General features: G+C 46.3%; 1 protein-coding gene across 1 annotated transcript in view; it reads left to right on the plus strand.

The window, feature by feature from the left end:
* LOC126235720 (chitin deacetylase 1) overlaps window positions 1–25,357 on the plus strand; it is a 69,775-nt gene extending 44,418 nt beyond the window's left edge. Inside the window, exons 4-7 of the mRNA XM_049944491.1 lie at window positions 1,308–1,407; window positions 17,785–18,106; window positions 21,217–21,632; window positions 24,314–25,357. Of these exons, the coding sequence (XP_049800448.1) occupies window positions 1,308–1,407; window positions 17,785–18,106; window positions 21,217–21,632; window positions 24,314–24,726 (1,251 nt within the window). The 3' untranslated portion in view covers window positions 24,727–25,357. The remainder of the gene's footprint in view (window positions 1–1,307; window positions 1,408–17,784; window positions 18,107–21,216; window positions 21,633–24,313) is intronic.
* Window positions 25,358–25,687: the final 330 nt, after the last annotated feature.

A 25,687-nucleotide genomic window follows, 5' to 3' on the forward strand; every position in this document is an offset into this window, starting at 1 on the left:
CCTGTCGTTTGTGTTACCTTTACGTTTCATTGACAAATGTCAGCCCCGGTGTGCTCCGTCTTGGCACACCAAATTATTTCGCACATGCAGATAGGCATCCCAAAGAACCGATCTGCAAAGTGGGCTGCTGTCGCGACTCCCCTGACAATTCATCTCGATGAACTGCAACGACATATCAACGTTAGCTGCATCATGAAAGTTTCCCATATTCAGTACTTGTAATGTGAGTCAAAAACTTGGAGAGATGCCCTAACCACTGATGTGTGTCTGTTTTCTGTATGCCTTGTAGTTCTTCCGCAGTTTTCTTCCTGTTATCCGAGAAATAAGCATGAATAACTTTGAATATCCCACCCTTCCCCACATTGGAAAACGAAGCGGCTCGAATTATTTGTTTCATATTGTTACTTCTCATTACGACACTAATTAAAGTAACCGTACATTAAGGTCTTTCACTCCAAAATTGTTAATAGTCAAAAGATTAACGCTCAAATCCGACGGATGGAATACGTGCAACAGGACAATACCTTAAGACACTGCGATGTGGTTTGCGATCTAACACAGAGAAACTGCTCACAGTTACCGTTAGGAAGCAAACCACGATGATGGAAATTTCTCCCACTTCTTGGATTCGAACAGCTTCCTTTTGGTCAAAAGCTACCGGCGTGCGTTGGCAACTTAAGGTCACAGAGATACGTAAATCTTCAATAATATACATAAAAATATTAATTTACTGGGGCAAGTAATCGAAGAGATGGTTGCTACTCGACTCGTCTTGCCTGATCTTTTAGAATTAATTTGTTTTAACTGCTTTCTGTGTAATGTAATAATATTTGGAAACCCTCCAAATGAAAGGTTAAATATACTTGTTTGTTACACGAGCGTGATTGCTAAAGATGTGATGGATTTATGGACAGGCACCAATGACGATTGCTTATATACATATATTTTTTTATTTTATTTATTGGTAGGAGAAACAATGAGGTCTTCTGCAGGTGAACTGTTTCTTTACTTTTTAACCGAGATCGTCAGAGTTAAATGTGGAAAATATTATGACTTACAGATGCAGTTCAAGTATCAAAAGAGAAATTAATAGAATGTAATGATTCAGGATCAGATGTTAATGGAAATATTGCGCTTATCCTAAATTACTTTCCCATATGTATGAAAAGCACTGAAAAGATGATCGTTGTACGGGTGCTGTAACATTTCCCACCAAGACATGAATATGTTGAATAGTAAACAACTGTAAGTCGAGGTTGGCAACAAGAAGGAAAGAGTAGGAGAGATGACCTATGTTGTTCCACCAGGACGGCTTCCTGGCGTGCGGTGACGGAGCCTGTATCGAGAGGGGCCTCTTCTGTAACGGCGAGAAGGACTGCACGGACGGCTCCGATGAGAACACCTGTGGTGAGTACTTGCAGCTGTTGCTCCCAGCTCCGCCATAGCGCTCCATCAACAATTTGCTGCTGAGTTACATCGGTGCGATTCTGAAAATGGACTTTGCACAATCGAATCAATTGTTGCTCCTCACGACGGAGAGTTTTAATATTGGAAGAGAAATACTCAATATGGTTCGGTGAAGAACTTCCAGTGGTGTTAGTAGCTTCATCTATTTAGAGATTTGAATCATAAATAAATGAGAGACCTCAGAAGATACAATTTCCTTCTTTATTCGTCCAAATCTTTGCAACCTTGCTGTCACAGCTAATTCCAAGCGGTGTGCTTGTTATGATTATTTTTCTATTTTTGATTTTTTCGATATCACAAAACATTTAAAGATGTCTCATATTACAAACTAATATATAGGCCACGAATGTAGTCTATTAACCGTTCCCTCACCATCAAGAACGCTGTTGGCTCGAAAGATAAAGCTTACCGAGCGAAGTGGGAAGTGGTTAGTACACTGGACTCGTTTCGGGAGGACGACGGTTCAAACCGACGTCCAGCCATCATGATTTAGGTTTTCTGTGATTTCCATAAATCGGTTCAGGCAAATGCCAGGATGGTTCCTCTCAAAGGACGCGCCCGATGTCCTTCCCCATGCTTCCCTAATCCGATGGGACTGATGACCTTGCTGTTTCGTCCCGTCCCCCAAATCGACCAAAAATAAAGCTCTCAGAAGACACTCTTGAATTACATGGCGAACAGTCTGCTTTTCAACTCCACAGTCACGCCTTGATTTTGTTCCCCTTGTATAGGGACTCAGTATACTTTCCACTGTTGGTTCTCACTCTGTTAAGAACGGACCAGATCTTGCGTGACAGTTCCAAGCCAAGCGGCTTGGTCGATATGTATGGCATCTTTAGTTGTTCCGTAGTAGCATTAATCTGCTACGTGTGTCTCCAGCATACATTAAAATTAATACTGTCAACTAACGTCCTTACGTATACGTTTGTAGGCGTCCACGGCCAGTGTCATTCTGAATAGAATAATTGTGGGTGTTAGGCTACGTCATTGTAAAACACTGACGTAACTAAATTTCTAACGTTTTGACCGACTTATTGTGGCCCTCTTCGCGGCGGTTAAGTCAGCAGTTTAGTTGCTAGAGTGTTTTATAAATACGCGGCCTAACACCCAAAATTATTTTATTTAAAGTAACATCCTTACGGTTTGGAATGGCTTACGAGGGCGAAGTCTTCCTTCGCTAATGTTTGAAATGTCTGCCTGAACAGGAAGTTGAGGAGTTTTCCATAGTTTTTGGTACTCCTGCAAAAGCGCACCTTCCCGCCGTAGAGATGGAAGAGGTATGTGCATGGGTAGCCATAACGAAGGTGTAGGCAGTTATAACATGCATGGTAAGGTTGAGCTTTTCAACAAATCTTGTGTGTATACTTTTCATGCAAGCTGGGGTGCAATATTCCGCAAAATGATCAAAGAATCCCAGAGCTGAGGTGTGGAGAGTCGGTACAGATGATCCACATGATGTGCCACAGAGTTTCTGGAGTTATGTTATGAAGAGATTTTATTTTGGCAGCTGTCGTTAATAGGTGCTGCATGTAACTGGGTGTTACATCAAGCGTAACCCCTAGATATTTCGGGTTTCTATTATATCTGAGCAGCCTTCCTTCAAAGTAGACTGTGAGCTCCTTCTTGGGCATCTTATTGCTTAAGTTATTCGTTGAGACTTCCGTCTAGCGACACTTGCCTGCAGCTTCTATTTCTGGAAGTATTCACCAATAGTCGATAAATCATTGGTCAACAGAGACCCTGTAACTTCAAGATCTCTACCTTCCTTTGCGGGTGCCCACCGCATACCCGTGTTCAAAGTCAGTCTGTAACAGAATACTCAGATGTCCTGTTTACTATTGTTTCACCCTCCAATCTAAATGCAACATTCGAGCGTCATACAAGGTCTACTTTCAAACCGGACAATCCTTTCCGTGACTTATGGTCACACTGTTCAGTCGTAATACTAATCTTGCGTTACAGATTACTCGGGATACTTCAATGCGCAAATCAAAATGCATTTAGAGAAAATATAAGAAAGTAAATCCTTTACATCTTTCCCTCACCACAGTTAGTTGTTGTTGTTGTGGTCTTCAGTCCTGAGACTGGTTTGATGCAGCTCTCCATGCTACTCTATCCTGAGCAAGCTTCTTCATCCCCCAGTACTTACTGCAACCTACATCCTTCTGAATCTGCTTTGTGTATTCATCTCTTGGTCTCCCTCTACCATTTTTACCCTCCACGATGCCGTCCAATGATAAATTTGTGATCCCTTGATGCCTCAGAACATGTCCTACCAATAAGAAATGGTTCAAATGGCTCTGAGCGCTATGGGACTTAACTGCTAAAGTCATCAGTCCCCTAGAACTTAGAATTACTTAAACCTAACTAACCTAAGGACACCACACACATCCATGCCCGAGGCAGGATTCGAACCTGCGACCGTAGCGTCCTACCAACACCACAGTTAGTAGATACTTTTAATTTTTCTTCTTATCTGTGCTATAGTAGTTTGTATATAGAAGGTGGGTGGTGAAGTGATGCACAGTGGCAAGAGGCAGTGAATCACGTGAAACCCCAGCCAGCAGCTGCAGCGAGCTCTTCGGAATACGTGTAGAACATTATCCTGTGATGTTCATGTTAGTGTAGGTGTGGTGAAGGTACTTATCCTCTGTAGTGTTCATTACGGCTGGCATAAAGCAGATACAACTGCTATGTTAAAAAGCAGGGGGAATAATTTTCCGAGGTGATAAATACACTACTGGCCATTAAAACTGCTACACCAAGAAGAAATGCAGATATTAAACGGGTATTCATTGGACAAATATATTATACTAGAACTGACATGTGATTACATTTTCACGCAATTTGGGTGCATAGATCCTGAGAAATCAGTACCCATAACAACCACCTCTGGCCGTAATAATGGCCTTGATACGCCTGGGCATTGAGTTAAACAGAGCTTGGATGGCGTGTACAGGTACAGCTCCCCATGCAGCTTCAACACGATACCACAGTTCATCAAGAGTAGTCACTGGTGTATTGTGACGAGCCAGTTGCTCGGCCACCATTGAAGAGACGTTTTCAATTGGTGAGAGATCTGGCGAATGTGTTGGCCAGGGCAGCAGTGGAACATTTTCTGTATCCAGTAAGGTCCGTACAGGACCTGCAACATGCGGTCGTGCATTATCCTGCTGAAATGTAAGGTTTCGCAGGGATCGAATGAAGGGTAGAGCCACAGGTCGTAACACATTTGAAATGTAACGTCCACTGTTCAAAGTGCCGTCAATGCGAACAAGAGGTAACCGAGACGTGTAACCAATGGCACTCCATACCGTCACGCCGGGTGATACGCCAGTATGGCGATGACGAATACACGCTTCCAATGTGCGTTCACCGCGATGTCGCCAAACACTGATGCGACCATCATGATGCTGTAAACAGAATCTGGATTCATCCGAAGAAATGACGTTTTGCCATTCGTGCACCCAGGTTCGTCGTTGAGTACCCCATCGCAGGCGCTCCTGTCTGTGATGCAGCGTCAAGGGTAACAGCAGCCACGGTCTCCGAGCTGATAGTCCATGCTGCTGCAAATGTCATCGAACTGTTCGTGCAGATGCTTGTTGTCTTGCAAACGTCCCCATCTGTTGACTCAGGGATCGAGAGGTGGGTGCACGATCCGTTACAGTCATGCGGATAAGATGCCTGTCATCTCGACTGCTAGTGATACGAGGCCGTTGGGATCCAGCACAGCTTTCCGTATTACCCTCCTGAACCCACCGTATTGTGCCAACAGTCATTGGATCTCGGCCACCGCGATCAGCAATGTCGCGATGCGATAAACCGCAATCGCGATAGGCCACAATCCGACCTTTATGAAAGTCTGAAACGTGATAGTACGCATTTCTCTTCCTTACACGAGGCATCACAATAACGTTTCACGAGACAACGCCAGTCAACTGCTGTTTGTGTGTGAGAAATCGGTTGGAAACTTTCCTCATGTCAGAACGTTGTAGGTGTCGCCACCGGCGCTAACCTTGTGTGAATGCTATGAAAAGCTAATCATTTGCATATCACAGCACTTTCTGCCTGTCGGTTATATTTCGCGTCTATAGCACGTCATCTTCGTGGTGTAGCAATTTTAATGGCCAGTAGTGTAGTTTTAAAGAGAATCAGAAACAGAAACATTGGCTCAATGTGGTGTTTACCCCGTCGTTGCATTTACTGCAGCTGACAACGGATGGGACATATGGCGCGGGACAGAGACGGAGGGAACACACGAGTTTTCCTACATGCAGACCAGTACACAAGTGGTATTTTACAGCCCCTTTTATAGCTTTGCATCTTTCCAGAAGCAAGGTGGGCCCTTACATTACAATATGTTATGTAACACAGACCCCTATTCTCGCAACAGGCTACTCGTTTGCTTCCTACCACTCGGTAATTGCGAGCACTTGCTGTGCCTGCGGGCACACAGTTTCTGGCACTGCGCCCAGATGGTCTCCTCGGAACCGGCCCCTGGGCCGTGGGCGCCGGTGGTTGCCGTGGGCGCCAAAAGACAGGCGACGCACAAAGCGAGACGTGCCGGGGGTACCGTTAGCTGGCGAGGCGAGGTGAGGCGAGGCTAGGCTGCTGCCGGCTACCGGTACCTCGAGGGGCGACCTCCAACGCTGCTGCCAACAGCCGCCCGACCCGGCGTTACTTTTACTGCGCAGGCGCGCCGAGCCCGCCATCACTCATTTCCTCAGCCTGCCGCTCCTACAGCTGCCACTTTCGCAGATTTCACTCCACTGGGCCCTTCCCCCCAGCTAGACTCTTCAGTCCCCCTGACGACGAAGCCTTTCCGAAAGCTCCCCCCTAACGCCGAGCGCTCCGCCTACTGTTGCACCCGAGTTTATAATTCCTGTCGTAGATATAGTAATTACTTCGGCTCGCCGGCATCACTTATTGCTCAGCGAGCAACTTCGTGAGCGCGGGCAATCTCGCTGGAGATCGTCCGCTTCTCCACTAATTATGGCGCAGTTAATGAGTCAGCAGCATAGCGTAACGACTCCATTGGAAGAAGCAATCACTTTGCAGTGCTAATGTAAAATTATAAAAGCAGAAAACCGAGAAACGTTAACCTCTTTCCTTGCAGTGTGTTACCAGAAAATTAAAGGGTCGGGCTGTTTATGTAGAATTGAGAACCTAAAACATCTCCGTCTTGGGGCACCAAACAGCGTCTAAGGGTAATACAAAAACCGCAAGCTGTTTCAGTATGATTCTAATTACTATGCTGAAATCTCGGCACAGTATATTTCAACGGTGAAGAAAAATGGTGACTCCGCGATCTTTTCTTCGTGTTCGAAAGTTGTAATCAAAAAAATGGTTCAAATGGCTCTGAGCACTATGGGTCTTAACTGCTCAGGTCATCAGTCCCCTAGAACTATTTAAACCTAATAAACCTAAGGACGTCACACACATCCATGCCCGAGGCAGGATTCGAACCTGCGACCGTAGCGGCCGCGCGGTTGCAGACTGTAGCGCCTAGAACCGCTCGGCCACCCCGGCCGGCAAAGTTGTAATCACATTTACCTTGAAAATGTTGAATGTAGGTGACTGAGGCAGTCTTTTAGAGATTATCTCTTCCAGTACTGTCGCAAACACACAAAATATGTGCTGGAGGAAGGAATAATGAAGTGAATAATCCGAAAGAAAACTTTATCACCAATTTGAGCGTCGTGATCAACTCAGTCCTTGTTACTGCTGCTGTTACGAGCCTACAAGAATTGAGATGCATCTTGCGATTTGGAGACATGGCATGCATTCGAATAGGTGGAGAACTTCTAGTAGTGGAACCTACTGTTTTTAAATGACACATCAGATGAATGTCCGCATCAGTAAGCGAGTGATCAGAGTGCCTGACTTTCATGTGGGGGACACAGGTTCAAATACCAGTACTGCCAGGAATTTTTCCTTGTTTGAAGACTGAAACACAGTGCACTCGTCCTTGTGATGCCAATGGATAGGCTATCTGAAAGATAAGTAACGGATCGAAGGTCTGAAAGCCGACAACGATTGGGAGGGAGTTGTGCTGAAGCGATGCCCCTCTGTACTGCACCCACATGGCAAAGGGCGACAAGGCGACCAGTAAGAGCCTGAACGCGGAGTTTATTTTTTAGTTTTCCATCAGATGAATAAGCCAAGCCATGAAATGAGCGCACTAGACAAAATACAATCGCTCCTAGGAGACGTCAGTCTATTTCTCTGTGACACTGCGTCTGCTCTTGGTCACGCAGAGGGTATGAATGTTCTTTGATGGAGATTTGTGGGACAGGTGAAGTTAAGAGCAGCTCAGTGGCACTAGAATCCTTTGATTTACTTTCCTAGGGTTCATGTGAGTAATTCATGCCCGTATCTGACGGGCGCTGGTTTGTGGGCTTCGAACCCACAGACTTCGATGTTGAAGCGTGGTAATGAAGATGCCAGTTGCTCCTTGACCCAATTCGTCTCGACGGCGAACCTGCCTTGCGACACTAGCATTTCTGGCCAGGTGGCTGAGCTATTTCAGGATCTTGTTAGTCAGACTGGTATGGCTTGTCAGAGTGCAGGACTTGCTGGCAGGGAGCCTCCAGCCATACGTGTCTGGGCTAGCAGTATCTGGTGCTGGTGAGCGCGCGATGGCTTGGTGGCTGGGAGGGTCTCAAATCGACGCCCATGAGTGCCGCGCCTGGACCGTCAGACAAGTGCTCTTCTCATACTGATGTCTGAGCGGTGGTGGCCTCACGGTGGAAGTCATCACTACAGTAGACGCCGCAGCTGTCACCTACGCCACGTACCAAAGCGTCCCTGGTTGAGGTAACTTGCCGATCACCGATCAGAAAGCGGTCTGCTCCTCCGAGGCGAGTGCTACGGCGTAATGCTGCACCAGAGTGTACAACAAATGTTTTGGGAAAGGAGCCCCTGCGTTTGGCTCCCGCTGTTACAGTAATAACTTCAGTTCTGGAAGGAAAACAGTATTTTCAAGTATGTGAATCGAGCTGTAGCCATTCATTAGATTCCGTGCAGCTACCAAACTGCGATGATGTTGACTACTACATTTCATTCTCTGTTCCAGTCCTAGACTTCGTTTTATGTATGAGACCATAGCTGCTGTGAATTTCTGCAGGGAAGCGCTTCTCCTAAGTAAGCTGTTTTATTTTGAACAATCACCAAATTTCATTATTTAGCGATTAACTAATTTCGCCCCCTTGGGTATCAAACTACACGATAGTAACACAATTTGCAGTGGCTATATCATTATACAGGGTTATTACAAATGATTGAAGCGATTTCACAGCTCTACAATAACTTTATTATTTGAGATATTTTCACAATGCTTTGCACACACATACAAAAACTCAAAAAGTTTTTTTAGGCATTCACAAATGTTCGATATGTGCCCCTTTAGTGATTCGGCAGACATCAAGCCGATAATCAAGTTCCTCCCACACTCGGCGCAGCATGTCCCCATCAATGAGTTCGAAAGCATCGTTGATGCGAGCTCGCAGTTCTGGCGCGTCTCTTGGTAGAGGAGGTTTAAACACTGAATCTTTCACATAACCCCACAGAAGGAAATCGCATGGGGTTAAGTCGGGAGAGCGTGGAGGCCATGACATGAATTGCTGATCATCATCTCCACCACGACCGATCCATCGGTTTTCCAATCTCCTGTTTAAGAAATGCCGAACATCATGATGGAAGTGCGGTGGAGCACCATCCTGTTGAAAGATGAAGTCGGCGCTGTCGCATGAGCCAATTTTCCAGCATGTCCCGATACACGTGTCCTGTAACGTTTTTTTCGCAGAAGAAAAAGGGGCCGTAAACTTTAAACCGTGAGATTGCACAAAATATGTTAACTTTTGGTGAATTCGAATTTGCTGCACGAATGCGTGAGGATTCTCTACCGTCCAGATTCGCACATTGAGTCTGTTCACTTCACCATTAAGAAAAAATGTTGCTTCATCACTGAAAACAAGTTTCGCACTAAACGCATCCTCTTCCATGAGCTGTTGCAACCGCGCCGAAAATTCAAAGCGTTTGACTTTGTCATCGGGTGTCAGGGCTTGTCGCAATTGTAAACGGTAAGGTTTCTGCTTTAGCCTTTTCCGTAAGATTTTCCAAACCGTCGGCTGTTGTACGTTTAGCTCCCTGCTTGCTTTATTCGTCGACTTCCGCGGGCTACGCGTGAAACTTGCCCGCACACGTTCAACCGTTTCTTCGCTCACTGCAGGCCGACCCGTTGATTTCCCCTTACAGAGGCATCCAGAAGCTTTAAACTGCGCATACCATCGCCGAATGGAGTTAGCAGTAGGTGGATCTTTGTTGAACTTCGTCCTGAAGTGTCGTTGCACTGTTATGACTGACTGATGTGAGTGCATTTCAAGCACGACATACGCTTCCTCGGCTCCTGTCGCCATTTTGTCTCACTGCGCTCTCGAGCGCTCTGGCGGCAGAAACCTGAAGTGCGGCTTCAGTCGAACAAAACTTTATAAGTTTTTCTACGTATCTGTAGTGTGTCGTGACCATATGCCATTGAATGGAGCTACAGTGAATTTATGAAATCGCTTCAATCATTTGTAATAGCCCAGTATATGTGGCTAAAGCATCATGTGAAGCTGTATCTGCCGGCCGGAATGGCCGAGCGGTTCTAGGCTCTACAGTCTGGCACCGCGCGAAGGCTACGGTCACAGGTTGGAATCCTGCATCGGGCATGGATGTGTGTGAAGTTCTTAGGTTAGTCAGGTTTAGGTAGTTGTAAGTTCTAGGGGACTGATGACCTCAGCAGTTAAGTCCCACAGTGCTCAGAGCCATTTGAACCATTTGAAGCTGTATCTAATAACGGTTTCGCACAAGCATAGTAGTTATGGCCAAAGCTATCTCACTATATTAGACCTGTAATCCATTTTTTTGGGACCAATAAACGGTTACATGGTCGAGGTGTGATTTTGTAGTGCTCGTCATAAGAGCCACATACCGTGAGACCCTCCACACACTGTGGGTTAAATGCCTCATCGGACCACTGGCGCACCTGACACCTTGCATAATGTAAAATCACGACCCACTGGACTTGACTATGCGCCTCCAGCCAGCAACTGTCCAGTTTCTGGGTCATCTGGTCTACTGAGGATCTCACGTTGGAATGCCGCTGTGAGCACTGGCCTTCTCAGAGTTACGCGACTATATATGTCCGTTGACGGATCACCCTCGTAATGTCCGCTTGGAAACTGGTTGACATGGATCTGGATTAGCTGACGCATCAGCTGCCTTCGAATTGGTAACTGTCTGCGGTCCCTGTTGGTCAGGCTCTTTACTCCCTGTTACGTGGCCGAAATTAGTTGCTACTGCTGCATCAAATGTGTGCCTCCATGCCACGCAATACTCTTAGATGTCTCGCGGTGGACTCGCGTCACGACGCAGTGACGTGTCTCACAAACTAGGACCGGTGCTCTGTTTGAGTGGCGCTGATCAGAGAGAAGAGATTCTGGCCGGCAAGGGGAAGCAGGCCGCTTTCTCGCGAGATGGACCGGCGCGAGGTTGGGGCGTGGCCGGATCGTATCGGTCCCAGGTCCACCGCCCATACCCGCCGTGACGCAACAGCTGCCAAACTGCCGCAGCCTGTGCCATCACAGGCGAGCCACTGCAGCCGCTCCTAATACCCACCGGCTTCGGAATTGCGTCATAATTGCGCGAATGGCTTTGCATGGCCAATGAGGAAGTACGAAGGAATGCCCTAGTTACAAAGGTATCTTGGTGTTGGAGGTATCTTCTGTATTGCCAACAGTAACTGATCCGTTGTTACCTAATAACATATCTCATTACTCGTGTTAGCTTATGCCATATACGATCATAGTAAGTAACATCCACGAGGCTGACTTACAGCATAGAACAAATTCAAGGAGGAACGCAGCTCACTCTTTCTGTTTACCCCGATTCCAATGATGCTGCGTAAGATAACCGAGAAATTTAATAATTATTCCACTACTGCAGTTGGTTCCGTAAAAGATAAATGCTGATGGCGACGCTGAACTCCACGTGCAACACATATCTTATTGCGAACATTGATAAACGTTGTATCCGAATACTTGTATTTTCACGAGTGAGCAGAAACTATCAGAAAAAAATTAACTGTTTATTTTTTGAAAGGTGGTTGCAGTTGTTGCTGTCCTCATTCTGAAGATTATCTTAATGCATCTCTCTGCGTTAAACTATTTTGTACAAGACTCTTCATCTGTCCAACTACTGCAACCTCCATCCATTTCTGTCTTGATACCACCTATAATCGATCGTCCTATCCTGTCACAGTTTTCACCGCACTCTCCCCGTACCCCCTACACACATAGTCTCCTCTGTTACCAAACTAACTATTCCTTGATGCATCGGGTTGTGTATGGATTATGTCACGTATAAAAGATTGTTATGAAGTAAAAATGTTACTGACTAGAAAACATCACCAGCTGGACCTCATATTATCAGAAGAAGAAATGCCCGCTTGCAAGATGTCAGCCCCAGTAATCGATACCGAGCAAAAATTTTGGCCATGATTCTGATGGTACGCAGTTACGACCTCCTAAAAGTTCAGCTTATAAACTTTCGCCGGTGCCGGTTGTTCATCAATCGATCCACTCCACCGCAACCGCCAAGTGTGGATAGCGAAGCACTTTACTGCCGATTTGAGACCAGAGCCCTCCTATTCGTGACATCTTGAGGGCGAAGGAAAGTGGAGAAGGAGACTCACACATCTGTTTTGAAATGTTTTTCGAGAACACACATTACTCAATGTAAAAATAATAAGTAACATGAGTATGTAATTATGTCAACTTCACTCATATATATGTTTAGTACTATTTCAACAGTATTTCTCAAAATCAAAACGAATAAACCTAAGCAATTGAAGAATTATTATGAAATGAACTTAATGATTTTCGATTTACAATTTGATCATGCCACTGAAGTTGAAGAATAGCACATCTCCTTCAAACTTACTTCACGTTAACAGTGATACCTTCAAAATACAAAGAAAGTAACACACAACAGCGATATTAATAATTAAGTAACCCAACGCTATATCTGAAATGAAACACTCATTCGTGTCATTCGTTTACGCTGTACTCGTGGATAGTAACATAAAAATGTTCAAACCAAAGAGATTGTTGATGCCAGCTGCTGTTTAGAAACGACGCACGTTGACAAAATGAACAAAGCTTGTCGCCAATGTCAAAACAGTGTTTCAAAGACCTCTTACCCACTCAATTGTACAGTACTTCACTCTCGAGCATTGGGCGAGTGACAAACATCCGGCGGTCGCGAGTGTTTGAGAGCTGTGCTTTCAAAAGGTCATACGCGTGCTATGAGAATAATGGCCCAAAAATTTAGCGCGGGATCCATTACTAGGTCTGATATCTTGCAAGTGTGTTTTTTTCTCCTTAAACTATGAGGTCAAGTTGGGATTATTCTTTGTGAGTGCACATTTAAGTAGCTTCGGTGATATTTCGCAACGTTTTGTGCCCTGCTCCCCATCGTCAGCACTGTCATAGTCCACGTTGTACCTTTGAAAAAAAAGCTAGGTTTACGGTGCTCAGCTCCCTCCCCTACAGTTCGATAATTGTCTGTATGGCATCGTTTCGGATGCAGAGCGGGCTGATCGAGCTAGCCCGCTGTAGGGCCTTAGTTCTTGTCAGTGAAATAGCAGACCACAGGATATCTCAATTGAGAATTATTGTGAGGGGATTTCTAACGCAAGCACTGCCCTGTAACCTAATGGAACTAACCAAAACCCTTGATGATAGCCAGTAAACAGGAACTAATTACAGTTTTCTCAATGAATTTTCGTACTTTCTCTTTCATATGCAACTTAGTGGCAGATTAAATCTGTGTGCTGGTACGAAACTCGAACCCGGGACGTTTGCCTTACGCGCTTTGGAAGGTAGATGAGGTACTGGCGGAAGTAAACCTGAGAGGACTGGTCATCAATCGTGCTGGGCTAGCTGTGTTGGCAGAGCACTCGGCCACAAAGGCTATGAGAGGCTGTGAACGAAAGTAAGCGTATAGAAGTGTTTCCACACGTTATCTCTTAGGAATGAGACACGGGTAGAGAACGTCAAACAAGTGAGAAACGCATAGTGTTGGTTTTATCATTAGCTGCCACTTGCACAGTTTGTTCAATATGAGCAACGGACACGTCGACGAGATGGTGTACAGCGGCAGATTTGCACCTGCTGGCTAAAATTGGAACTAATTTTTTTCCAGTGTACATTGGTTCGGCGTTAACACATTAGCACATCTACAAAGTTTCATTGCAGTACGATAACAAACAGCCCACACTGGACCACCGTGAGCAGCAGCACTTCAATTTTAAGTACAGGGTATCTGTGTATGTGTAACTTAGTAAACTGGATAGACGTGCTCGCGACTTACGTAATTTACGCCCCCACCGCTTCAGAGCGATGATGGAAGGTTCCTTTTTTCCCTTCGCTGCTCCCAGGGGCAGTCAGAGACGGCGCTCGTTAAGCAGACTCGTTTTTTCTTTCAGCAGACGACTTCTTAAGTAATAGAACCCAGTACGTTGTCCTCGATGGTGAGTGTTCATCGGAGGTGAGGGTATCATCTGGTGTGACCCAGGGAAGTGTGGCAGGTCCGCTGTTGTTTTCTATCTACATAAATGATCTTTTGGATAGGGTGGATAGCAATGTGCGGATGTTTGCTGATGATGCTGTGGTGTACGGGAAGGTCTCGTCCTTGAGTGACTGCGGGAGGATACAAGATGACTTGGACAGGATTTGTGATTGGTGTAAAGAATGGCAGCTAACTCTAAATATAGATAAATGTAAATTAATGCAGATGAATAGGAAAAAGAATCCCGTAATTTTTGTTTACTCCGTTAGTAGTGTAGCGCTTGACACAGTCACGTCGATTAAATATTTGGGCCTAACATTGCAGAGCTATATGAAGTGGGAAAAGCATGTAGTGGCAGTTGTGGGGAAGGCGGATTGTCGTCTTCGGTTCATTGGTAGAATTTTGGGAAGATGTGGTTCACCTGTAAAGGAGACCGCTTATAAAACACTAATACGACCTATTCTTGAGTACTGCTCGACCGTTTGGGATCCCTATCAGGTGGGATTGAGGGAGGACAATTCAGAGGCGGGCTGCTAGATTTGTTACTGGTAGGTTTGGTCATCACTCGAGTGTTACGGAAATGCTTCAGGAACTCGGGTGGGAGTCTCAAGAGGAAAGGAGGCGTTCTTTTCGTGAATCGCTACTGAGGAAATTTAGAGAACCAGCATTTGATGCTGACTGCAGTACAATTTTACTGCCGCCAACTTATATTTCGTGGAAAGACCACAACGATAAGATAAGAGAGATTAGGGCTCTTACAGAGGCATATAGGCAGTCATATTTCCCTCCTTCTGTATGGGAGTGGAACAGGGAGAGAAGATACTAGTTGTGGTACGAGGTACCCTCCGCCACGCACTGTATGGTGGATTGCGGAGTATGTATGTAGATGTAGATGATAGTGGGACGCAAGAAGTTGGGAATAAAAGAGAGAGAGAGATTAGCGGTTCCGGTACTTGTCTTACAATCACGAGAAATCCGAAAACCTTGGTCTAGGAGACTGTAACCATTTTCAGTTCATTTCTGGAGGAATAAATATCTTGGTACGTGTGTGTGTATGTGTGTGTGTGTGTGTTTGTGTGCTGACATTTATGAGGTTGATGCATAGTTGCTCGCCGAGCGGCTGCGACAGTGAGAACGAAAGCTCGGTGCGGGAGGTGGTTCCACGTGTCCGCGAGCCATGGGCGTGCGTCGCATTCCAGGCGACGGCGAAAGCTGCGCCGCTGAGGGCCACGCCTCGCGGTGGCGCGGCACGCCTGCAGGGCCACCAAACCGCGCCAACAAAAACGACACGTCACGGCGCGGCGCGGAAAAACGTTCGCGTATCCCCGTGAAAACAGGCCGTCTGCCAGTTCACCACGAAGCTCGTCCTTCACACTGTCGCGCATATTTAGAGTTCAACATCTAGTTTCACTTTCTATCTGTCTTCTTTTTGACTCTATCTTTATTCGTACTACTTAATACGTGCTTCTGATGTAGCGGATCCAGAAGATCACTTTTCAGTCGACTTACGGAACGTCGTGTTCCTGTGACGTCATCAGTAGCTGCTAACTGAATACCAACATTAGCACAGGAATTCTCTCCTGTACCGTACTCCATAAACGGATATTTTTAATATCCGTGGCAAAAATTGTTAGATGAGTTGCGATTTCAGTCCCATGTAAAGTACCCACAATAAGCAATGCTTCATTGTGGACATGTAGGCAGTTTTCTCCTGAAAATATACACATCCTTCTTCTTCGTCAGTATATCTCCATTGAGCATGTTGTGGAACGACATCTCTGCTTTTTGCAAAAGCATTAAACTTCGCTGGAATCGCCACTAATACCTAAAATGGCTCTGAGCACTATGGGACTTAACATCTGAGGTCATCAGTCCCCTAGAACTTAGAACTACTTAAACCTAACTAACCTAAGGACATCACACACATCCATGCCCGAGGCAGGATTCGAACCTGCGACCGTAGCGGTAGCGCGGTTCCAGACTGTAGCGCGTAGAACTGACCTTCCCCGAGGTCGGCTTCTACTGGGTCTTCCATTCTTCAGTAACTGATTCGATTCAGTATTTTGTAACTATGGCATTAAATTTATGGTTCAGTAATATTCACATCTGTCACACCTGCCTTCTTTGGAACTTGAATTACTACGTAGAAAAACCACTCTGGGTCTTTTATGTGTCTCATACATCTTCCACAGCAAGTGAAATAGTTTTGTCATGGCTCACTCTCCCAAGAATATAAATAATTCTGAGGTAATGTCGTCTAACCGGCTGGAGTGGCCGAGCGGTTCTAGGCGCTAGTCTGGAACTGCGCGACCGCTACGTTCGCAGGTTCGAATCCTGCCTCGGGAATGGATGTGTGTGATGTCCTTAGGCTGGTTAGGTTTAAGTAGTTCTAAGTTCTAGGGGACTGATGACCTCAGAAGTTAAGTCCCATAGTGGTCAGAGCCGTTTGAACCATTAATGTCGTCTACTCCTGGGTCCTTGTTTCGAATTACGTCAAATTCTGTCAAGACTCAACCATATGCTCCTAATCATACACAGGTTGCAAATAAATTTATGGTTCAGTAATATTCACATCTGTCACACCTGCCTTCTTTGGAACTTGAATTACTACGTAGAAAAACCACTCTGGGTCTTTTATGTGTCTCATACATCTTCCACAGCAAGTGAAATAGTTTTGTCATGGCTCACTCTCCCAAGAATATAAATAATTCTGAGGTAATGTCGTCTAACCGGCTGGAGTGGCCGAGCGGTTCTAGGCGCTAGTCTGGAACTGCGCGACCGCTACGTGTCTCATACATCTTCCACAGCAAGTTCGCAGGTTCGAATCCTGCCTCGGGAATGGATGTGTGTGATGTCCTTAGGCTGGTTAGGTTTAAGTAGTTCTAAGTTCTAGGGGACTGATGACCTCAGAAGTTAAGTCCCATAGTGGTCAGAGCCGTTTGAACCATTAATGTCGTCTACTCCTGGGTCCTTGTTTCGAATTACGTCAAATTCTGTCAAGACTCAACCATATGCTCCTAATCATACACAGGTTGCAAATAAATGCTAGTAATGTGAATACTGCAACACTTTTCCAAGTAGCATATCATGTGTCTCCACCGATCGAGCATCATTATGTGTCAGTTCATGTTAATGCTTCGTACTCAGTAGTTTCAATGGCTCGACTACAGATCATGTGTCTCGCAAAGTCTGCTCTAGCTAATCCTCGGTGCTCACTGCCTCCGGGAGGTGCTGCCTGTCAGTCAATCGTCTCTTAGCACATTACTATCTCGCCTCTCTGTTGTAATTACACGTGATGCTTCACCGAACCCAACGAGCGACCTCAAACTCTGTGCCAAACTGCACCTTTTTAAGTTTTCCGTTGCGAATAGCAGCTGAAGTAAAGGCTGAAAACTGCTCTGGGTAAGAATGGTGATTTCTGTAACCGCTGTGGAGTACACGCTTTCTGACGGCCAGACGGAAATACACAGAGTGTGAAAACATTCTAAGTGGCAGTGCCATGTTGCGCCTTTAGAGCCTAAGCACACTGACACAAGTTGCGTATTACGTGACACTGCCAATCCTTTCCTGGCTGCCAATTTTTTAGTTACTTTGTAAACATAACAACTCCTCGTGTCAGCTCGATAACAAAGCAGTGCAGCAGCATGCGTCGCTGTTAAATGTTTCGGCACGGTGTGGTTGTGACGCGGCTGTTGCCTTTTGCAGACAATGACAACGACCCGAACCGCGCGCCGCCCTGTGACCCCACGGTGTGCGTGCTGCCGGACTGCTTCTGCTCCGAGGACGGCACCGCCATCCCGGGAGACCTGCCCGCCTCCGAGGTGCCCCAGATGATCACCGTCACCTTCGACGACGCCATCAACAACAACAACATCGAGCTCTACAAGGAGATCTTCAACGGCAAGCGCAAGAACCCCAACGGCTGCGACATGAAGGCTACGTTCTTCGTGTCGCACAAGTACACCAACTACTCGGCCGTGCAGGAGATGCACCGCAAGGGTCATGAAATCGCCGTACACTCTATCACGTGAGTATCTGCTGTTGATTCACCTTTCTCCATCGCCAGTCCCTCCTACGCCTACAGCAGCTGCGCCTCGAGACAAGAGCAGTCTTCAGCAGAGAACAGAGAAAATTGCACGAGAGGTATGGATCTGGTTTTGGCAAAGTTACTCACCGGCAGATTGGGTGTGTGGTTTTAAGGCAGGAGGCTGTGCGGTACCATCTAACACAAAATTTCGATGAACTGTCTTGTTTAGTATTTCTCAGATTGCTTTGTGTGCCAGCCAATATTCATCGCTGTCTTGAAATCAATGAATCGAAAGAAAATGTCTCACAAGACGTAATATTTGCGGTACTGCAACCTATACTACTATGGGAGACGAGTAAAAGCTCTGAGTCGCTTGTTCATCAAAACTTCGAAAAGCTTCTATCACTATTCAGTGTACTACTTCCAGCGGCATCGTCAAGCTGATCTCGCACAGTTAACCTTTATCAGTCTCCCCTGAATTGTTTCAGTGCGCATATAAAGAGGTGGAGTTGGGATACCCTTTAATCAAAATTTCGAGTCGGCTCGAGTGAAAGCTACCCAACTGGTTAGTCATGCCCCTGAAAACTGCGAGATTTATATTTATGTCTCCGAAGCAAAGTCGTGCAGCGGGAACCCGACGTTCACAATTCTCGCTTTAAATTACATTGAAATTTTCCAGCAACAAAATGTCAACGTCATCTGGGAAAACACGCTGCGGGTGAAATCTGAGGTTGTTAAAGGATTTCAACAGAGATCCATGCATTAGCGGTCGCTTTGCAACTCACTAAGGGCATTCAGTGGCAACCCATTATCCCCTTGCCGTTCGAGATAACTAGTGCAATTATCGTTGTACGTAAAGGAAAACAAGCACAAACCACCATGCGACACAGTTCTGAGATTACGTAGAGGTCCCACTGCCTAACAGATCCATAATACGTTATGGCCTCGTATGGCAGACCGAAGAGAACCTTCAGTTGATAGCAGAGAATATGTAATGACGTAACTGAACATATTGGTTGCAAACAGAAAGCTAAATTTTAGCTTTTTAGTTAAAATTAGGGCTGTTGTGGTGTCCTAAAAGAACTTGTAAACCCCGAGGTTCCAAAATTTCGTGTTATGATCTCTAGACGCCAACGCACAAGAGTTCCAAGTGTGTTATGTCAAAACAAACCATTATGTAGGTATGTTATTCATAAAATCTACTTCAAAAACCGTTCTCATTCGATTTCTCCACTACACACGCATTAGAAAGCTTTTTTTTTGGAATAGTCGAAAGAAAAGAGTTCAGGTTTTACCTATGTTTCGCAGGCGTTGTGACCAATGGTAAGAAAAAGAGGAATATATTTTTTTTACTGAGGAAATATCGTTATTTTTGTTTGGGATGAATCGTTAGAAGCAATAGTTTCGGCAGATTCGGCAGCGAGTAGCTACAATCAGTTACGAAGTCTACTCCAATATTGAGTCACGACTCTCTACAACCAGGTGTCGTAATTAAGTCGATAGAAACTGTTATTGCCCGGGCCATCCCGTCGTCCCGGAGAATTTGGACTTTTTAGTAATTTAAGAAGATGAAGAAGCTTGCACAGGATAGAGTAGCATGGAGAGCTGCATCAAACCAGTCTCTGGACTGAAGACCGCAACAACAAGAGTAATTTAAGATTGACTGCAATTCGAAATCAGGATGTAAGAAAAGATATTTGATGGTAGAAACGTCTTCTGCAGCACAGGTTAGAATAAGGAATATATGTTGGATGCTGAGGCTCTGGAGAGAGTGGTTATTCACACTCGCGACATAAAGGGAGAGCAGGATTCATTGCAGTCCAAGACACCAACAGCGGAAAACGGCGAGAAACGCCATGGACCACCGCGGCTCATCTCGCATTCTCTGAGCTTTGTTCTCCAGCCGAGTATAGAAATTCCCTTTGAGCTTTTCTTATGTTTCAGATTCAGAGCAGGGAAGAAAGCGGAAATATAAGAACATTGAAAACGTTCGCTAGCTGTAATCTAGCAACAGTCAGCTCAAAAATTCTCTCTCCTCGTTTTTGCCATGTTATACGATACCTTAGTTTTTACACTACTGGCCATTAAAATTGCTACACCAAGAAGAAATGCAGATGATAAATGCGTATTCATAGGACAAATATATTATACTAAAACTGACATGTGATTACATTTTCACGTAATTTGGGTGCATAGATCCTGAGAAATCAGTACCCAGAACAACCGCCTCTGGCCGTAATAACGGCCTTGGTACGCCTGGGCATTGAGTCAAACAGAGCTTGGATGCCCATGAAGCTTCAACACGATACCACAGTTCATCAAGAGTAGTGACTGGCGTATTGTGACGAGCCAGTTGCTCGGCCACCATTGACCGGACGTTTTCAGTTGGTGAGAGATCTGGAGAATGTGCTGACCAGGGCAGCAGTCGAACATTTTCTTTATCCAGAAGGGCCCGTACAGGACTTGCAACATGCGGTCGTGCATTATCCTGCTGAAATGTAGGGTTTCGCAGGGATCGAATGAAGGGTAGAGCCACGGATCCTAACACATCTGAAATGTAACGTCCACTGTTCAAAGTGCCGTCAATGCGAACAAGAGGTGACCGAGACGTGTAACCAATGGCACCCCATACCATCACGCCGGATGATACCCCGGTATGGCGATCACGAATACACGCGATGTCGCCAAACACGGATGCGACCATCATGATGCTGTAAACAGAACCTGGATTCATCCGAAAAAATGGCCAGCCAACGCCGGTCAACTGCTGTTTGTGTATGAGAAATCTGTTGGAAACTTTCCTCGTGTCAGCACGTCGTAGGTGTCGCCACCGGCGCCAGCCTTGTGTGAGTGCTCTGAAAAGCTGATTATTTGCATATCACCGCATCTTTTCCTGTCGGTTAAATTTGGCGTCTGTAGCACGTCATCTTCGTGGTGTAGCAGTTTTAGTGGTCAGTATTGTACAAGTTTTCTGGAATGAGTGGGTGATACGTGGTCATGTTGTCTTCATCAGATCTTAGTCTCTTATAGTTCCGTTCGCAGCTAGAGCGACTTGTTCACTACGAGTATTTTGGGCCTCACGAATGACCGCCTTTCTCTGTGGCCTACAGGCACAATGACGACGAGCAGTTCTGGAGCAACGCGACCGTGGACGACTGGGCCAAGGAGATGGCGGGCACCCGCATCATCATCGAGAAGTTCGCCAACCTCACAGACAACAGCGTGGTGGGCGTGCGCGCGCCCTACCTGCGCGTCGGCGGCAACAACCAGTTCACCATGATGGAGGAGCAGGCCTTCCTGTACGACTCGACCATCACGGCGCCGCTCTCCAACCCGCCGCTGTGGCCGTACACCATGTACTTCCGCATGCCGCACCGCTGCCACGGCAACCTGCAGCACTGCCCGACGCGCAGCCACGCCGTCTGGGAGATGGTCATGAACGAGCTGGACCGCCGCGAGGACCCGCAGTTCGACGAGTACCTGCCCGGCTGCGCTATGGTCGACTCCTGCTCCAACATCCTCACAGGTGCGCAGTCGTATCCTGGCTATGTCGTCTCCTTTGCTCATTTTGTGCACACACACTGAAATTGCCAGCAACCAGTTTGATTCGTGTGATCTTCTTAATCGAGAGGTTCTCCTTGCACCTTATTATTCAGTTCAACATATTTCCGTAACACAAAAAACATTCAGGAGACTCATCATTGCTCTGAAAAGCATGCTGATACTGGTATCGGATGTAGTTCAATTTTTGTAAATGAGTTACAGCTGGAACCCGTTGCTATTCTCAGTATGCCAATTAATGTCTGTTCTATATCATTTCAGGTGAAAGATTTTCCTTCTCCTTGTGCTTCTGATCTCATTCTCCATCGCAATTAACGAAAATAAAAATAAAAATTATTTTACATTCTGGTAACTGGTTTCGGTCTATAAGACCATTCTCAGACCGAAGCCTCCAAATGACGTGAGCCGCTGTCGATGATGATGATGTTTGGTTTGTGGGGCGCTCAACTCCGTGGTCATCAGCGCCTGTACAAAGTTCCAGTTGTTACACAGTCCATTTTTTTACACAGTCCAATCTAGCCACTGTTACGAATGATGGTGATGAAATGACGAAGACAACACAGGCAGCCAGTCCTCAGGGCGAGTGGCTGTGCACTACCGACTGGTACCTTATCAAGAACTGCTCAAAATTTAAAAAAAAAATGACAGTACGTTATTGCCACCTGGACAACTTTTTATTAAAATATTAAGCATGATAGCTTTTCCACAATACCATCAAAAATTACTTCCATCACAAATGATTTCTACGGCGACGGGAAATTAAACTCAGCTTCTGCTACTCCTCCGTGTGGGGTGTCAGTTGAGTTGTTCTCTTTTCTGTCTGCTATGGTTTCCGTAAATCAAACAAAGAGTGCCAGGGTTTTTCTCACAAGTCAAGACCAACTCTCTGCCTCTCTCTCTCTCTCTCTCTCTCTCTCTCTCTCTCTCTCACTCTCTCTCTTTCTCTCTCTCTCTTTCTTTCTCTTTTGACCAATTCAGATAATTCCCAGACTCCAGGTATGTCATTCACAACAGCAGTTTGTACTTTAACAGATCAAAGAACGCATTTCCACTATCAGTAATACGACTAGTGCCAAATATCAGGCTATTACAATTTAAAAACCCGCATATACTGCGTGGAGAGAGTATTTATACAACTGGGGACTAAAACCAAGGTGACATAAGGTCGCACCTGTTATTCGTGTCGATTTCACGCTATGTGCACCAAAATTACTCAATGCCAACTGGTGTCGAGACGTTTTGTCTGCATGAATCAACACGCAACAAACAACGTTTCATGTAAGCTACGGTTTTCGACACCTAGTCTAGTCATTTCAGGCTGCCATATAGTTTCTGAATACTAGAATCTCTGTCATAGACCCGAGATCAGTGACAAATATTTTCTCCACTGTTTTATGGACTGACAGTTTGATCTTTCACAGACGATAATTCTTCCGTCGCTTGCAGACCATAGAAAAATGGTTCAAATGGCTCTGAGCACTATGGGACTCAACTGCTGTGGTCATCAGTCCCCTAGAACTTAGAACTACTTAAACCTAACTAACCTAAGGACATCACACACATCCATGCCCGAGGCAGGATTCGAACCTGCGACCGTATCAGTCGCACGGATCCGGACTGCGCGCCTAGAACCGCGAGACCACCGCGGCCGGCGCAGACCATAGAGAAATAAGTCGCTCACATTTAGGTTTCCCTGTCTTACTCTTTCTTAGTTCCATTTCTACAAAACACACAACGATTTTATAACGGTAAACTTGTGATTTCTTCATAAATTCCACCTAAACCGTCAAACACTACGGTAATTCAGATCCAAAATTTGAGAGTAACATCAAAAGGGATATTTGATGTACGACAAGTGTACCGCTCCAGAATGAGATTTTCACTCTGTAGTGGAGTTTGCGCTGATATGAAACTTCCTGGCAGATTAAAACTGTGTGTCAGACCGAGACTCGAACTCGGGACCTTTGCCTTTCGCGTGCAAGTGCTGCACCATCTGAGTTACCCAAGCACGACTCACGGCCCGTCCTCACAGCTTTACTTCGCCCAGTACCTCGTCTCCTACCTTCCAAACTTTACAGGAGACGAGGTACTGGAAGAGGTAAAGCTGTGAGGACGGGGCGTGAGTCGTGCTTGGGTAGCTCAGATGATAGAGCACTTGCCCGCGAAAGGCAAAGGTCCTGAGTTTGAGTCTCGGTCCGGCACACAGTTTTAATCTGCCAGAAAGTTTCATATCAGCGCACACTCCGCTGCAGAGTGAAAATCTCATTCTGGAAACATCCCCCAGGCTGTGGCTAAGCCATGTCTCCGCAATATCCTTTCTTTCAGGAGTGCTAGTTCTGCTAGATTCGCAGGAGAGCTTCTGTAGAGTTTGGAAGGTAGGAGACGAGGTACTGGTAGACGTAAAGCTGTGAGAATGGGGCGTGAGTCGTGCTTGGGTAACTCAGATGGTAGAGCACTTGCCCGCGAAAGGCAAAGGTCCCGAGTTCGAGTCTCGGTCCGGCACACAGTTTTAATCTGCCAGGAAGTTTCAAGTGTACCGCTATTTTTGGCTTCCCCGCTCCCATTTTATGCACACGTGCAACTCTAAGAAACTAAAGTGATGATGGACAACTGAGTCTGATACATGTCCGTTTTGTGTCCTCGCAGGTGACCAGTTCTACAACTTCCTGAACCACAACTTCAACCGCCACTACAACAAGAACAGGGCGCCCCTCGGCCTGTACTTCCACGCAGCGTGGCTGAAGAACAACCCCGAGTTCCTGGACGCGTTCCTCTACTGGATCGACGAGATCCTGGAGTCGCACAAGGACGTCTACTTCGTGACGATGACGCAGGTGATCCAGTGGATCCAGAACCCGAGGACCATCCAAGAGGTGAAGAACTTCGAGCCGTGGAGGGAGAAGTGCGTGGTCGAGGGCCGCCCCGCCTGCTGGGTGCCGCACTCGTGCAAGCTGACCAGCAAGGAGCTGCCCGGCGAGACCATCAACCTGCAGACGTGCGTGCGCTGCCCCAACAACTACCCGTGGGTCAACGACCCCACCGGCGACGGCTTCTTCTAGGCCGCGCTCGGCCCCACCGACGCCGACGTCGACGCCGCCCATCGTTCCTCGGCCGCTGGCGCCGCCGTGCACCTCCTGCCCCCGCCACGTCCGGCGCGCCATCGGCGAATCGCAGACTCTCGCCGCCATTCTTCATCGTGTACTGCCTTCGCTGCTTGTACTCGGCGGAAGCGAACTCACATCTCACTCAGTTGAAGTTCACTCTAATAAACGCGTGGTCCACTACTAGCAGTAATACCCTCCTGTATTTTTGTTTTTGTTTTCGAGAGAAGGACACAGAGAAAATGAACAGTGGTCCCGCCCACTCCTTACGTTCGGAAAGGTCGTGATTGGCTCCATTCTCTCTGGTAGGCCGCAATCCACGTCGGAGCAGGGGACGGTGGATTGCGTAACAGCGATCGTGATGACTGGTCAGCGCCATCTCGCTTGCCGAATGTAACATTCTGCTGCGCTTATCATCACACAGTTGTGCGAGCAGACGATACGTAAAAAGAATAAATCGCTCACTTTTGGACAAAAGAAAATGTATGAAAATATGTAATCTACTCATTTGTTTGTTGTTACCTGATTGTTCCATTATTTTCGTGATGTATTTTAGACGTATGTACTGAATAAATTAATTTCTACACCATCTGCTTGGCATTTTTAATTTCTTATTTTCCTTTCCCATAACCGAGCAGCGCGTAACCCAGCGCTTAGCTCGTGCACAGTAGGATTAAGAGCCTGCCCACACTGCCTGTTACTTTCTTAAATATGCATTGTGAACCGACATGACAACATCTCTTGCCAAACAGGTCACATTATTGCAATACTTCGCTCTCCTTCTGCTACTGGGTCCACACCCTTGCGAGCCCAGAAGGAGGCCGTGTTGGAAGCTGTGTTGCCGCCCAGAACAGAACAGCGACCTCGCTCTGAGGTGCCGCGAACTGAGTCACGTCGTGACTTCCAGTAACGGGCTCCT

This window comes from Schistocerca nitens, chromosome 2, assembly GCF_023898315.1.
Source record: "Schistocerca nitens isolate TAMUIC-IGC-003100 chromosome 2, iqSchNite1.1, whole genome shotgun sequence".
NCBI classification, from domain to species: domain Eukaryota; kingdom Metazoa; phylum Arthropoda; class Insecta; order Orthoptera; family Acrididae; genus Schistocerca; species Schistocerca nitens.